Genomic DNA, 15,327 nt, shown 5'->3' with positions numbered 1-15,327 from the left:
CCTGACCCAGGTATTGAAAATGCATCTTCTGCAATCTCAGGCATATTCTTTACCAATGAGCCAACTGGGAAGCCCATAAATACTAAGTTCAGTTCCGTTCAGTGGCTCAGTCATGTCCAACTCTTTGCAACTCCAGGGACTGCAGCATGCCAGGCTTCCCTGTCCATCACCAAGTCCCAAAGTTTACTCAAACTCATGTCCATTGAGTCGGTGATGCCATCCATCCATCTCATCCTCTGTCGTCCCCTTCTTCTCCCGCCTTCAATCTTTCCCAGCATCAGGGCCTTTTCAAATGAGTCAGTTCTTCGCATCAAGTGGCCAAAGTATTGGAGCTTCAGCTTCAACATAAGTCCTTCCAATGAACACCCAGGACTGATCTCCTTTAGGATGGACCGGTTGGATCTCCTTACAGTCCAAGGGACTCTCAAGAGTCTTCTCCAACACCACAGTTATAAATAGTAAATAAGATAGTAAATGTCTTTTTAATAGTACTAATAAATGGGAACATGTGAGAAAAGGAAATTATGCAAATGATGAATAAGGAGAGAAGTGTTCCTGTATGATAAGTATAAATAAGTTAAGTCTCAAATTTCTACAATATGATAAAAACAAAATAACATAAAAAGATGCTAGTAAAATTATTATAATTGAAAAGAATATCTTCCTATACTTTGAATATCTGCACAAAAAGACACTGTTGCTAATCAAAACTGAATTCCACTTATACTTTTTCTCAGAGCTGTTTTCACATCTTTATTTCTAAAGCTGTAGATTAAGGGGTTCATCATAGAAACCACATTGGTGTAAAAGACAGAAGAGATTCTTCTATCATCCACAGACCCAGCAGAAGATGGTTTGAGATACATAAATGACATTGACCCAAAGAACAGAGAAACAGCAATTATGTGAGAACTGCAGGTGCTTAGGGCTTTGGACCTGCCTTCCTTGGAGATGATATGAAAGATGTTGCAGAAAATGAGGCCATAAGAGACAAAGATGGCAATGCTGGGCACAATTATATTGATGCCTGCCATGAAGAAAACTACCAGCTCATTGATGAAGGTACTTGTGCAGGAGAGCTGGAGCAGAGGGTGGATGTCACAGAAATAATGGTTGATGGTGTTTGCATCACAGAAGGTCAGTCTCAGCATGCATCCAGTGTGAGCCATGGCACCAGAAAAGGCCATCAAGTAGGAAGCAAGCATAAGGCTGGAACACACTTTAGGGGACATGGCAATGTTATACAAGAGTGGGTTACAGATGGCCACATAGCGGTCATAGGCCATTGAAGTCAGCACATAGCATTCAGAAATGACAAAAAAACAGAAGAAGTAGAGCTGAGTCATGCACCCCCATATAAGAAATAATATCCTTCTTTGATATGAAGTTAATCAACATTTTGGGTGTAAATACAGAAGAATAACAGAGATCTATGAAGGACAAATTAAAGAGGAAAAAGTAAATGGGGGTATGTAGATGTGAATTTAGCAAAATTAAGATTATCAAGCCCAGGTTCCCCATCACAGAGACCATATACATATGTAGGAACAGGAAGAACAAGGGGAGCTGGTCTGTTAATCCATCAAAATGAACCGAGTCACAAAAGACCCATTTCCAGGAGCCATTCTTCTCTAAAGGAATCTGTGGATGCAGGAGAAAGGGTTCCATTAGAGAACATTCAGTTCATCTAGTGTCCCATTCTACAAAACAGAATACACACTGTAAACGCCTGACACTATCTTGACCTGGTCCCATACAGTCTGCCTTTTCCATTATCAGGATACAGAGTGATGTGGACTCACCTAATTAGAGTTTTTATAAGCTAAATATAGCAAAGGACATCACAATCATACTAGAGAGGGAAGGCAAGAGCTACCATATGCAAATATATCTTCTGGAAAAACCCAGGGAAAAGAAGGATGGACAAGGATGCAACTCTTCTACTCTCTTCCCAACATTCCCTCATTCCTGTGAACTCTTCCCTCACTAGTACAACTGGAGGCAGTGACCCTAGCAATCTGGGGCTGGCTTCTCATGCAGATTAGACCTAATGTGGCAGGAACCAGGAGCACTGTTTCTAAATCAAGATGATGGGACCAGAGTCTATGAAAATTAAGTTATTAACTTTGTCACAGAGTAAAAATCATAAAGGAAGAAGAGTGAGAGATCTAGCTATTTAGAGGAAACTTCCTGACTGATACGTCCTTTGAGCCCCTCTAATATTCTCTGATTCCTCTCCAACAGATGCTTCCAGTAGTTTTACTTGAGTCTCAGCTGCACATAATGAGAAAGAGCGGACACATAATAGGTCCCTGGACTTTGATCACAAAACAAGGAAAAAGCATTGTAAATTAAATTCAGAAACTCACCCAACTTTGATCTTAAAACTTCAGCACTGTCTCCCTTACCCTATATCTTTACCCTGTTGATTCTGGAAATGTTATTTCACATTCTCCAGGTTTGATCTGTTTGATTTTAGGGGAGAGGAGTTAGACATTAATTCACCTATGCCCTGAAAGCACTCTGAGCTTCTGTAATTTTTCTTATTTTCAGTGTTCTCATGAGACAGAAGAAAAATAATCCTTTTATTATCATCCTTACATGAGTGTAATGATGTAATGTACTTGGTGAAAGGCAGGTTAGAAGCTTGCTTGGTCTCCTCCCCAGGGTGTAGATTATATGCACAATATGGAATAAGGAAATTATGGATTCTGGTTCTTGATCTGTCTTTAGTTCCTTAGGGACTCACTCTTCTTCATTTTTGCTTTACTCTGGGGACTGTACATCCTTCAGGGAGATCCAAAGCAAATTACCATCTCCTTATTATCAACACCTCTGAGGGGAAAGCTACAACATTTATTCACATTCAGGAAATGGACATATTTCCTGAAAAGACCTACTTCCAGGTTTCTTTATTTCTTTATCTGAACACATCAAATGTTGCAGCAACTCATTTCAGTTGTTCTCTTTGTGAGATGTCTCTGAAATAATTTGCAATTTAGTATATCCCTTCTATAGTTTATATGTTTAATGTATTCCTGAAATTTCTACCAGGAGACTTTACTGCTGCCTAATTTTCTGAAACATTTTAGTAACATTTCAGATAACTGAAGTTATCAATTCTTCTCATCATAGAAAAGGGTATGGGTTATAGACTTAGAGAGAGTGCTGTGAATCCTTCCTACCTCCCTTCTTCCACTTTTACACACTATAACACTTTGGACAAGTTATTGAATCTCTTGATTCTCCTATGTAAAATAAGGAATGTAAAAATAGCTTCTCTTTCATTGAGCTGTTGTGTTAACCAAATGGAAAAAAAAAAAAAAAACTAAGTAAAATGGTTGGGCCAGTATTGGCATGTGAGAGTCAATTAACGTCAGGTGTTATTACTCATGTTCTCATAAATTTCAGTAGATTCTCTTTCATTGTACTCATTAGACTTTTCCCCTTTAATTTGTGCTTTTCTATGAACTGTATATTCTATAAGGACAAACATTTCTTCTATCTTGTTAACTATTTGGATCCTGAAACTAAGAACAATCCTGAGTACACAGAAAGAATTCAACGAATACTTCTGAATTTCATCTTATCTTATCTAACAGCTTTCAGAATACATCCAACACTTCTCTTATGCTAAACCACATCATCTACAATGACAGTGACCCACACCCACCTGTCCCCAGACACCATACAACTTCTAGCTTTATGATTAAACTGAACTAGTGTAATGTTGAACTATAGAGGCTCCTATTATTTTCACATTTTGCCAAATATTCACTCTTATTTGTTCATGAATAATGCTGTTAGAATAAAGTCTGAAATCACAGCTGTGTCCCTCCCTAGTTCAAGAACTTTCAGTGGTTCTCCATTACCCACTTGAAAATTGAAGCTATGTAGTAAAAACACAATTCTCAAAACTATGATTAAGGCTTGGTTAAAATTAAAGAAGAAATTGAGTCAGAGTTAACTTGATGAGAAGCCATGAAAGTCCTCTTCTAATTGATTGAAATATCTTGCACACTTTAAATATGGTACAAAACTTTAACCTTCTCAAAACCATAAAAAAGAAAACAGGAGAATGTTTACTTTTCAAAGACCACTCAATTGTCTTGGGAGATTCAACCCATTTTAGAAATATATGTGTTTTTCTGTGAAAAATAAACCTACATGAGTTTATCTTTAAACACACTACTTATATTGAGTGGAAGGAGGGAGAAGAGTATCGTTCTATGATAATAGAGTGTTCTCTTACTGATAGAAAAGCATCCAACACTCAAAAATATGCCTTCAAAATGCCCCCAAAAAAGAGGTCATCCACACACAAAATAATGACTTGTGAGCTACCACAATTATATAATTTGTTTGTTTTTAGTGGGGCAGAACTTAAAAGGGAGATGGAAGAAACTGCTAAGCACTGAATTTCTGATGAATGAAAATTAAAATCATGCCATGTGGAATTTTAAATGTAGGCTTCTTTGAAACATCTTCTTAGCTCTCAATCTCTTGTTTAGAATCTTCCCAATATATTGTATAATATTTAAAATCACTAGTCTAGTTAAATTAGGGAAGAAAATTTTTATTCTTGATGCAACATTTTGGAAAAGAATCCAATTTCACACCAATTTAGAAAGAGCTCTGCCCTGGCAGAAGAAGAAGAGGTGGCAAGAATACACAGAATAACTGTACCAAAAAGATCTTCAAGACCCAGATAATCACAATGGTGTGATCACTCACCTAGAGCCAGACATCCTGGAATGTGACGTCAAGTGGGTCTTAGAAAGCATCACTACAAACAAAGCTAGTGGAGGTGATGGAATTCCAGTTGAGCTATTTCAAATCCTGAAAGATGATGCTGTGAAAGTGCTGCACTCAATATGCCAGCAAATTTGGAAAACTCAGCAGTAGCCACAGGACTGGAAAAGGTCAGTTTTCATTCCAATCCCTAACAAAGGTAATCCCAAAGAATGCGCAAACTACCACAGAATTGCACTCATCTCACACACTAGTAAAGTAATGCTCAAAATTCTCCAAGCCAGGCTTCAGCAATACGTGAACTGAGAACTTCCAGATGTTCAAGCTGGTTTTTGACAAGGCAGAGGAACCAGAGATCAAATTGCCAATATCCGCTGGATCATCAAAAAAGCAAGAGAGTTTCAGAAAATAATCTATTTCTGCTTTATTGACTACACCAAAGCCTTCAACTGTGTGGATCACAATAAACTGTGGAAAATTCTGAAAGAGATGGGAATACCAGGCCACCTGACCTGCCTCTTGAGAAACCTGTGTGCAGGTCAGGAAGCAACAGTTAGAACTGGACATGGAACAACAGACTGGTTCCAAATAGGAAAAGGTGTACATCAAGGCTGTATATTGTCACCCTGCTTATTTAACTTATGTGCAGAGTACATCATGAGAAACACTGGGCTGGAAGAAGCACAAGCTGGAATCAAGATTGCTGGGAGAAATATCAATAACCTCAGATACGCAGATGACACCACCCTTATGGCAAAAAGTGAAGAGGAACTAAAAAGCCTGTTGATGAAAGTGAAAGAGGAGAGTGAAAAAGTTGGCTTAAAGCTTAGCATTCAGAAAACTAAGATCATGGCATCTGGTCCCATCACCTCATGGGAAATAGATGGGGAGACAGTGGAAACAGTGTCAGACTTCATTTTTTGGGCTCCAGGATCACTGCAGCTGGTGATCACAACCATGAAATTAAAAGACACTTACTCCTTGGAAGGAAAGTTATGACCAACCTAGATAGCATATTAAAAAGCAGAGACATTACTTTGCCAACAAAGGTCCATCTGGCCAAGGCTATGGTTTTTCCAGTGGTCATGTGTGGATGTGAGAGTTGGACTGTGAAGAAAGCTGAGCGCCGAAAAACTGATGCTTTTGAACTGTGGTGTTGGAGAAGACTCTTGAGAGTCCCTTAGACTGCAAGGAGATCCAACCAGTCCATCCTAAAGGAGATCAGTCCTGGGTGTTCATTGGAAGGACTGATGCTGAAGCAGAAACTCCAATACTTTGGCCACCTCGTGCAAAGAGTTGACTCATTGAGAAAGACCCTGATGCTGGGAGGGATTGAGGGCAGGAGGAGAAGGGGATGACAGAGGATGCGATGGTTGGATGGCATCACCGACTCGATGGGCATGAGTTTGAGTAAACTCCGGGAGCTGGTGATGGACAGGGAAGCCTGGCATGCTGCGATTCATGGGGTCGCGAAGAGTCGGACATGACTGAACAACAGAACTGAACTGAACTGAACTGTCCTGGTTGATGAGCATAGGAGAAACCCAGAGCTTACAAATTTGTCTCTAAGATTGAACATCTTCAGCAGAACTGTAACTTTCTTCAAAACCTGTCAGTGCCAATCACATAACTCAAGAAAGGAAGAAATAGAAGGATATCAAACCGGTCAATCCTAAAGGAACTCAGTCCTGAATTTTCACTGGGAGGACTGGTGCTGAAGCTGAAGCTCTGACATTTTGACCACCCGATGAGAAGATATGAGTTATTAGAAAAGACGTTGATGCTGGGAAAGACTGAAGGCAGGAGGAGAATGGGATGACAGAGGATGTGATGGTTGGATGGCATCACCAAATCGATGCACATGAGTTTGAATAAGCTCAGGGAGTTGGTGATGGGCAGGGAAGCCTGGCGTGTTGCAGCCCATGGTATCACAAAGAGTCAGAAACAACTGAGTGACTGGACTGAACTGTACATTTAAGATACTCTGGCTTGATTCCTCCTCCACCTAAAAGTCCAAATAGAGAGAGGCACAGTTCCATTGCTAACTAAAACATGATTAATTTGTTGAACAATCAGCAAAGTTGCCTCCTTTACAATGTTACTACAGGTAATTATCACAAATTGTATTTTAAGTTATTTATATTTTTTCAAGTTAACCAAAGATATAAATTACTCATTTTAAGGAGTAGTTCTTTTATGTAAGTGAACAGATTTCATTCTAATTTTGAGGCTCATGAAAAGGAAGATTAGTGACCAGGCTTAGCTCACTCCTAGGGATCTTTCAATTGTTATAAAATACATAATAGAGTACATGTAGCTGTACTCTGTAGGTTTCCAAATGGCCCAGTTAACTTCACTAGTTTAGATGTATGTAAATAAAACTTGTTAAAGAAAAATCAATCATGTTCATCCTGCAATCGGGAGATGAAACATGGGTGGTCATCTAAAAATATCAGCCAAGGATTAAGCTATGCTGAACATCTCAAAAAAAAAAAAAAAAAACAAGTCAAAAATCAGCTCTGACAAATTTCAAAATACATATATACTCACTGGAGATTAAGAAGAATGTTAAGTGATGACTATTATTCAAAGGGAACCCTCTTACACTGTTGGTGGGAATGTAAACTAGTACAGCCGCTATGGAGAACAGTGTGGAGATTTCTTAAAAAACTGGAATTAGAACTGCCATATAACCCCGCAATCTCACTTCTGGGCATACACACTGAGGAAACCAGATCTGAAAGAGACACGTGCACCCCAATGTTCATCGCAGCACTGTTTATAATAGCCAGGACATGGAAGCAACCTAGATGCCCATCAGCAGATGAATGGATAAGGAAGCTGTGGTACATATACACCATGGAATATTACTCAGCCATTAAAAAGAATTCATTTGAATCAGTTCTAATGAGATGGATGAAACTGGAGCCCATTATACAGAGTGAAGTAAGCCAGAAAGATAAAGACCAATACAGTATACTAACGCATATATATGGAATTTAGAAAGATGGTAAAAATAACCCTATATGCAAAACAGAAAAAAGAGACACAGATGTACAGAACAGAACTTTGGACTCTGTGGGAGAAGGCGAGGGTCGGATGTTTTGAGAGAACAGCATCAAAACATGTATATTATCTAGGGTGAAACAGATCACCAGCTCAGGCTGGATACATGAGACAAGTGCTCGGGCCTGGTGTACTGGGAAGACCCAGAGGAATAGGGTAGAGAGGGAGGTGAGAGGGGGAATCAGGATGGAGAATACATGTAAATCCATGGCTGATTCATGTCAATGTATGACAAAACCCACTACAATATTGTAAAGTAATTAGCCTCCAACAAATAAAAAAAAAAAAAAAAAAAAAAAAAGAAGAAAAAATAAATAAATAAATAAATAATATAAATTTAAAAAAGTAAAATAAAATACTGTTTTTTTAAAAAGTGGAAAAAAAAACTTAGAAAATGATTACAGTGCCACAGATGACGGCATATTGAGGATTTTTAAGTAGCATATTTTTGCTTTCAAAAAATAATCCAACATTCTTGTCATAACTTGCTTCATTCTCCAAATATTTCTTTCACATTGTCATTATTCTCCCAGCTGCAGTTTGATGTTTCTGTACCTAAAACTCCATATGAATGTAGCACAATAATCTACTTGTTCAAAGGTCATCTAGTCTTGTTGGTTTAACATTTTAAATCATAAATAACTTAAGCTTTCATCTTATATAGAGAAATTCTGTGATCTCAATAGTATCTAGCGTCTTGCACAAGGAGTGAGTCCATAGGTAAAGGTTTTCATTATCCAAAACTGTTTTGTGTAAATTGTTTCTTCCTTTCTTAATTCAATTACTCCTCATGATTTATCTCTTGTAATTGATGTCTTCTCTCTATTCACTTCCCGAAATGAAATCACAGCTCTTCTACTTCCCTTCTCCAAAACACTAAACAAGTGTGCTCATTATGCAAATAGTTTTATCAAAGATTTATGAATAGTGAAATATGCAAAACAGGAAACAGTTTCAGAATGAAAGTGAAAGTGACTCAGTCATGTCTGATTGTTTGTGACCCCAGGGACTATACAATGTATGGAATTCTCCAGGCCAGAATAGTGGAGTGGGTTCCCTACTCCAGAGTATCTTCCCAACCCAGGGATCAAATCCAGGTCTCCTGCACTGCAGGCAGATACTTTACCAGATGAGCCACAAGGGAGCCTGAGTCCCTAAATCTCATGACCACGTCCCACACTGGGACATCTTATTTATTGACCATATGCCTTCTTAAGTCCTGACATAATTAAATGTTTCTGAGCATCCTTACTGCTCGTGCCCTGCTCTCTGAAGTATAAACACTAGAAAGCATTCCAAATTCAGGTTTTTAATTTTGCAGAAGTAGTAATTTCCCTTTTTGAGCAAATCATCTCTATAATATCTGAGCTTAAAAGGCTTTCCCAGTCTGACAACAACAGCAAAAGACAATCAAGCTGTTTTGCTAAAAAGAAGAAAGGAATACCCACCTTGAGAACAATTCATATGTCATTCTGAGACAGAGGAGAGTCAACTTTAAATCAGGAGTGTTTTCTTATATTTCATGCTCATTGAAATAGAATAACATAATCAAGAGTATATAGAGTATACTGAAGAATAATACATTTGAAATCAGAATGATAAGAAGTTAGTTTACAATTTTTCTTTCTAAAGCTGTGTGACTTTAAGTAAATCATTATCCAGACTTGGCTTCACTTTCCCACCCATGCAAAACATGAATTTTGATGATTGGCTATGTGTCAATTTGACTTACAAAGTTGAAAAATAAACTCTTTGCCAAAAGAAGCTTAACACTAAATGTTTACAGATGGGAAATGGATTATCTTGATACTCTTAGAACCAACCATTTAAAGAAGGTATATTTTTGCCTTGTTAAATATGGAAGATAAGAGTAGAAACAGAGTATCTTATTTATCATTCTTATTGCAAGTTGATAGGTAAAAACAACTCAAGTGATATGTTTTCAGTCTAGTGTTATGTAATTCCTTATTTGGAGACCACTCATCTTTTCCCAGTGTAAAAATAAATTCAAAATGATAATGAAAAGAGATAATATATTCACTATTTAATATTATTACTATGCAAGAAAAGGAAATTATATGTATTTTGAAAACAGTGAGAGAAATATATAAAAATGGAAATAAATTATTCAAACAGGACTCAAAGTTCTTTAAGACACTAGGTAAAAAAAGATAATAAAAAATATGGCAAGAAGGTTGTCACTAAAATTAAACTCTCAACATCTCACTGTCTTGTAATTCATACATACAGACAGTTCTAGTCAAAACTGTCTCCTTCTCAGGGTTTTTCTCAGATTAAGTTTAATATCTTTGTTCCTCAGCCTCTAGATTAATGGGTTCATCATGGGAACCATATTGATATAAAAGACAGAAGAGATTTTCCCCTCATCCATAGACTCAGCAGAAAGTGGTTTGAGATACATAATGCCCCTGATCCAAAGAAGTGAGAAATAGCAATGATGTGCAAACTGCAGGTGCTGAAGGCTTTGGACCTGCCCTCTGTGGAGCTGATGTGGAGGATGTTGGTGAGGATGAGACCATAAAAGACAAAGATGCTGAGAGTGGGCACAATGATATTGATGCCCACTACAATGAACACTTCCAGCTCACTGACATAGGTACTTGTGCAGGAGAGCTGGAGCAGAGGGTGGATGTCACAGAAATAATGGTTGATGGTGTTTGCATCACAGAAGGTCAGTCTCAGCAGGCATCCAGTGTGAGCCATGGCACCAGAAAATGCCATCAAGTAGGAAGCAAACATAAGGCTGGAACACACTTTAGGGGACATGGAAATGTTATACAAAAGTGGCTTACAGATGGCCACATAGCAGTCATAGGCCATTGATGTCAGCACGTAGCATTCAGAAATGATAAAAAAAAAAAAAAAAAAAAAAAACAGAAGTAGAGCTGGGTCACGCACCCCAGGTAAGAAATAATATTCTTCTTTGATGTGAAGTTAATCAGTATTTTGGGTGTGAGTACAGAAGAATAACAGAGGCCTATGAAAGACAAGTTAAACAGGAAAAAGTACATGGGGGTGTGTAGCTGTGAATTCAGTGCAATTAGGATTATCAATCCCAAACTTGCCAGCACAGTGAGCATGTACTTTCCTAGGAACAGGAAGAATAGAGGGAGTTGAAGATCTCGCTGGTTTGTTAATTCCAGCAGAATGAATTTGGTCACAAAAGAGCCTTTTCCAGGAGCCATTCTTTTCTAAGGTGATCTTTGAGCACAGAAGAAAAAGGTTACATAAACAATGACTCAATTTTCACACAATATCTCCTCTCACAAGTGTGGTGTTTCGGCTGGGAATATCTGAGAGTAACCCAGCCTGGACTCGCAGAATTGTCTTAGCTACTCTCTCATGGAACTCTGTTACCATGATTTTTGCTTTTTTGCATCTGGTGTGATCACCAACCTAGAGCAAGACATCCTGAAATGCAAAGTCCAGTGGGCCTGAAGCATCACTATGAACAAAGTTATTGGAGGTAATAGAATTCCAGTTGAGCTATTTCAAATCCTAAAAGATGATGCTGTGAAAGTGTTGCACTCAATATGCCAACAAATTTGGAAAACTCAGCAGTGGCCACAGGACTGGAAAAGGTAAGGTTTCATTCTAATCCCAAAGAAAGGCAATGCCAAAGAATGCTCAAACTACCTCACAGTTGCACTAATCTCACATACTAGTAAAACAACACTCAAAATTATCCAAGCCAGGCTTCAACAGTACATGAACCACGAACTTCCAGATGTTCAAGCTGGTTTTAGAAAAGGCAGAGGAAGCAGAGGTCAGGTTGCCAACATCCACTGGATCATCAATAAAAGAGAGTTCCAGAAAAACATCTACTTCTGTTTTATTGACTATGCCAAATCCTTAGACTGGGTGGATCAAAACAAACTGCAGAAAGTTCTTAAAGAGATAGGATGGATATAACAATCATGCTGATTTTGCAGAATTATTGCAGAGATTTTTGTTTGCAAAAAACTCAGGACCTTTGTCCTGTTCCTTTTGCTTTGAATAAATTGCCCCATCCTAAAAAAAAGAAAAAAGAAAGAAAGAGAGATGGGAATACCCGACCACCTGACCTGCCTCTTGAGAAATCTGTGTGCAGGTCAGGGAGCAACCGTTAGAACTTGACATGGAATGACAGGCTGGTTCTAAACAGAGAAAGGAGTGTGTCAAGGCTGTATATTTTCAGCCTGCTTATTTAATTTATATGCAGAGTACATCATGAGAAATGCTGGGATGGATGAAGCTCAAGCTGGAATCAAGATTGCCGGGAGAAATATCAAGAGCCTTCAGATATGCACATGACACCACCCTTATGGCAGAAAGTGAAGCACTAAAGAACCTCTTGATGAAAGTGAAGGACAAGAGTGAAAAAGTTGGCTTGAGGATCAACATTCAGAAAACTAAGATCATGGCATCTGGTCCCATCACCTCATGGGAAATAGATGGGGAGACAGCAGAAACAGTGAGAGACTATTTTTTGGGACTCCAAAATCACTGCACATGGTGACTGCAGCCGTGAAATTAAAAGACTCTTGCTCCCTGGAAGAAAATTTATGACCAACCTAGACAGCATATTAAAAAGCAGAGACATTACTTTGCCAACTAAGGTCTGTCTAGTCAAAGCTATGGTTTTTCCAGTAGTCATGTGAAAGTTGGACTATAAAGAAAGCTGAGCACCAAATAATTGATGCTTTTGAACTGTGGTGTTGAAGAATACTCTTGAGGGTCCCCTGGACTGCAAGGAGATCCAACCAGTCCATCCTAAATGAAATCAGTCCTGAATATTTGTTGGATGGACTGATACTGAAGCTGAAACTCCAATACTTTGGCCACCTGATGTGAAGAACCAACTCCCTGAGAAATATCCATATGCTGGGAAAGATTGAAGGCAGGAGGAGAGGGCAATGACAGAGGATGAGATGGCTAGATGGCATCACTGACTCAATGGACATGAGTTTGAGTAAGCTCTGGGAGTTGGTGATGCACAGGGAGACCTGGCGTGCTGCAGTCTATGGGGTTGCAAAGAGTAACTGAACTGAACTGAACTGGGTCTTTGTAAACTAAGTAGGAAAGAGTATCAAAACTTAGCCTACAGAAGGAAGGAAATAACTGCCCTGTGCAGACTCAACAGCTTGGGGAAAAAAACAAAGAGTGGATAAAGGAAAGGTTTGGACCGGGATTGACTCACTCTTCCCACATCTCAACATTTCTCCATTCACTTGAAATCTCCACTCACCAATAAGACTGTAGGCAGAGACTCTAGCACTTAGGTGCTGGTCTCTAAAGCAGATTAGACCTGGTGGGGTGAGAACAAAGAAAATTGCTTAACTAAAACTAAACAGCCAAAGTCTATGAGAGGTTAACTCTTCACCCCACATCACAGAGTAAAAGCTGTAACTATAGATGAGTAAGACTTCCATCCATGGAGAGGAGACTTACTGACTGTCTAATGCACACTTTTAGGCCCCTAGTATCTCTGATCATTCACTGATTCCTGCATTGAATAAGTTTTGTGTGAGTCTCATGATGCAAAATTGGGAAATAAGTTGTCATATCTTAGATCCTTAGACTTCCATTTCAAACAAGAAGGACATAAATAAATGGAATTCAGAAACTCACCTTCCTGTCTCCAGAAAACCCCAGGGCTTTCTTATCATTGGTTTTACCCTCTGGTCTTGGTACGGCAACTTCAAGTTCTGAAGCTTTGATTCCTTTGATTCTAAGAGAATGCATATGTATTTTCTGATTTGACTTTCAAAATCTTCTAGAAATATAGATCACAATTTATGAAAATTTATGAAAATTTATGAAAGTCATAAATGACTTTCAGTCCACTCAAGCAACAGAGAAAAATAAACATTCTTCATTATTATTAGTTTCGTCACTTAGTAAGTCACAGAAGACTTAATGTCAGTGTAATACTATAATGCATTCAGTTATAAATGTGGCAGAAGCTTGCTCAGTCTCTTCCACAGGAAAACATCTATGTATAATAGGGACCTGGGGGGACTGCATTTACATTCCGTACCTTAATCTGTCAGTCCCCTAGAGATTCAATAGTTTACTCAAGTTTTCCCTTCACTTAGGGACTGTCCATTTCCCACCTCCCATTTTCTGTTCATTTAGATTACAGAAATGAAGAGGAAGCCCTAGTCTCTTTTTTTACTACAGAAACAACTAATGCAAATATAATTTATATAGTGAATACATAAGAAGTTCAGAAACTTGTTAAGAAAATCTTTTGCCCAGTTCATGCGTGAAGCCAGCCATACTGAAGCTGGGTGTAAAGGCAATGAAAAATTGCATTTCTGGACAATATGATTCAGAAATGAGTCCTAGTAAATCAGTGCTGGTGCTGTGCTTACTGGCTCAGTCTTGTCCAGCTCTCTGAGACCCCGTAGACTGTAACCACCTGGCTCCTCTGTCCATGGGATTCTCCAGGGAAGAATACTGGAGTGGGTTGCCATGCCCTCCTCCAGGGGATCTTCCCAACCCAGGGATCAAACCCATGTGTCCCTCACTGCAGATGGATTCTTTACCACCTGAGAAACCAGGGAAGCCCAAGAATACTGGAGTGTGTAGCCTATCCCTTCTCCAGGGGATCTTCCTGACACAGGAATTGAACTGGGGTACCCTGCATTACAGGTGGATTCTTACCAGCTGAGCTACCAGGGAATCCCAATTAACTGGCCTGTCAATGATTCATTTATAGGAAAAATGCTCCCTGTGAGATTTCCTAATCCATAAATTCTCTACACAGTCTCGAAAATAACTCTTTTTTTTTTTTTTTTTGGTGCTTTTATGTTTACTGAAATTAAAAAAAAAATACCTCAATAAAATCTTATTTTTGTTAAGAAGAAAAATACACACACACACATAAATACACAAATATATTAATAAATGCTTATATAAATGGCAGTTTAAAGTTCATGAGGGATGTATATTAAACAGATAACTGTTGGTATCTCTGAGTAATGGGACTACTCATGATTTTTATGTTTTATATATTTATGAATTTTCAGAGTTCAAAAATTTTGTGTTATTCATTCTTTGTTTTTTTTTTTTTTTTAATACCAGACAAATGTGTGTTACATTATAACAAGGAAAATTTGTTTTCTGAAAAAAGGATATTTCAGCCACATTTTGGGTTCCTGGAACAAAAACAGAATAAAAAAGAAAACTGAAAATAGTTTTCACTTACACAAAGGAAGAGAGCCTCTTTCTTTTACTGAACAATCATCCAATCATAAAATTGTCTTCATTCCTTTAAGAAACAGCATTTTGAAAAGAGTTAATATCATATTTGTGAAACCACAGCTTTGTAAAATAATATTATTATTTCTTTATAAAAGGAAATGGAATGATTTTTTATGCCACCTGCTGAGAAATACTCATTTTTAAATGGAGCTTATCGTAGAGATAGAGGCTTCCCTGGTGGCTCAGCAGTGAAGAATCCACCTGCCAATTTAGGAGACCTGGGTCCCAGGGAACATAACT

At 38.3% G+C, this 15,327-nt stretch overlaps 1 protein-coding gene across 1 annotated transcript; it reads right to left on the bottom strand.

Annotated features, from left to right (window-relative positions):
* Window positions 1-704: 704 nt before the first annotated feature.
* Window positions 705-13,563, bottom strand: LOC133068144 (olfactory receptor 8B3-like). The gene is made up of 3 exons (XM_061159232.1): window positions 13,450-13,563; window positions 10,738-11,030; window positions 705-1,371 (listed from the first exon to the last, which is right to left on the bottom strand). The coding sequence occupies exons 1-3, from the start codon at window positions 13,561-13,563 to the stop codon at window positions 705-707; spliced, it is 1,074 nt and encodes a 357-aa protein (XP_061015215.1).
* Between the last annotated feature and the right edge of the window lie 1,764 nt (window positions 13,564-15,327).

Source organism: Dama dama, chromosome 2 (assembly GCF_033118175.1).
Source record: "Dama dama isolate Ldn47 chromosome 2, ASM3311817v1, whole genome shotgun sequence".
Lineage (NCBI taxonomy): Eukaryota > Metazoa > Chordata > Mammalia > Artiodactyla > Cervidae > Dama > Dama dama.
Note: the sequence above shows the minus strand (reverse complement) of the source record. Positions and strands in the feature narration are given on the sequence as shown.

What these genes read in the sequence shown, in the direction of transcription:
- LOC133068144 (XM_061159232.1), bottom strand. Translation starts at nt 13,563, where the DNA reads ATGCATTCTCTTAGAATCAAAGGAATCAAAGCTTCAGAACTTGAAGTT. An exon ending in GGTTTTCTGGAGACAGGAAG is followed by an intron (nt 11,031 to 13,449) that starts GTGAGTTTCTGA and finishes AGATCACCTTAG; the next exon opens with AAAAGAATGGCTCCTGGAAA. An exon ending in AATATTATTTCTTACCTGGG is followed by an intron (nt 1,372 to 10,737) that starts GTGCGTGACCCA and finishes ATATCAAAGAAG; the next exon opens with GATATTATTTCTTATATGGG.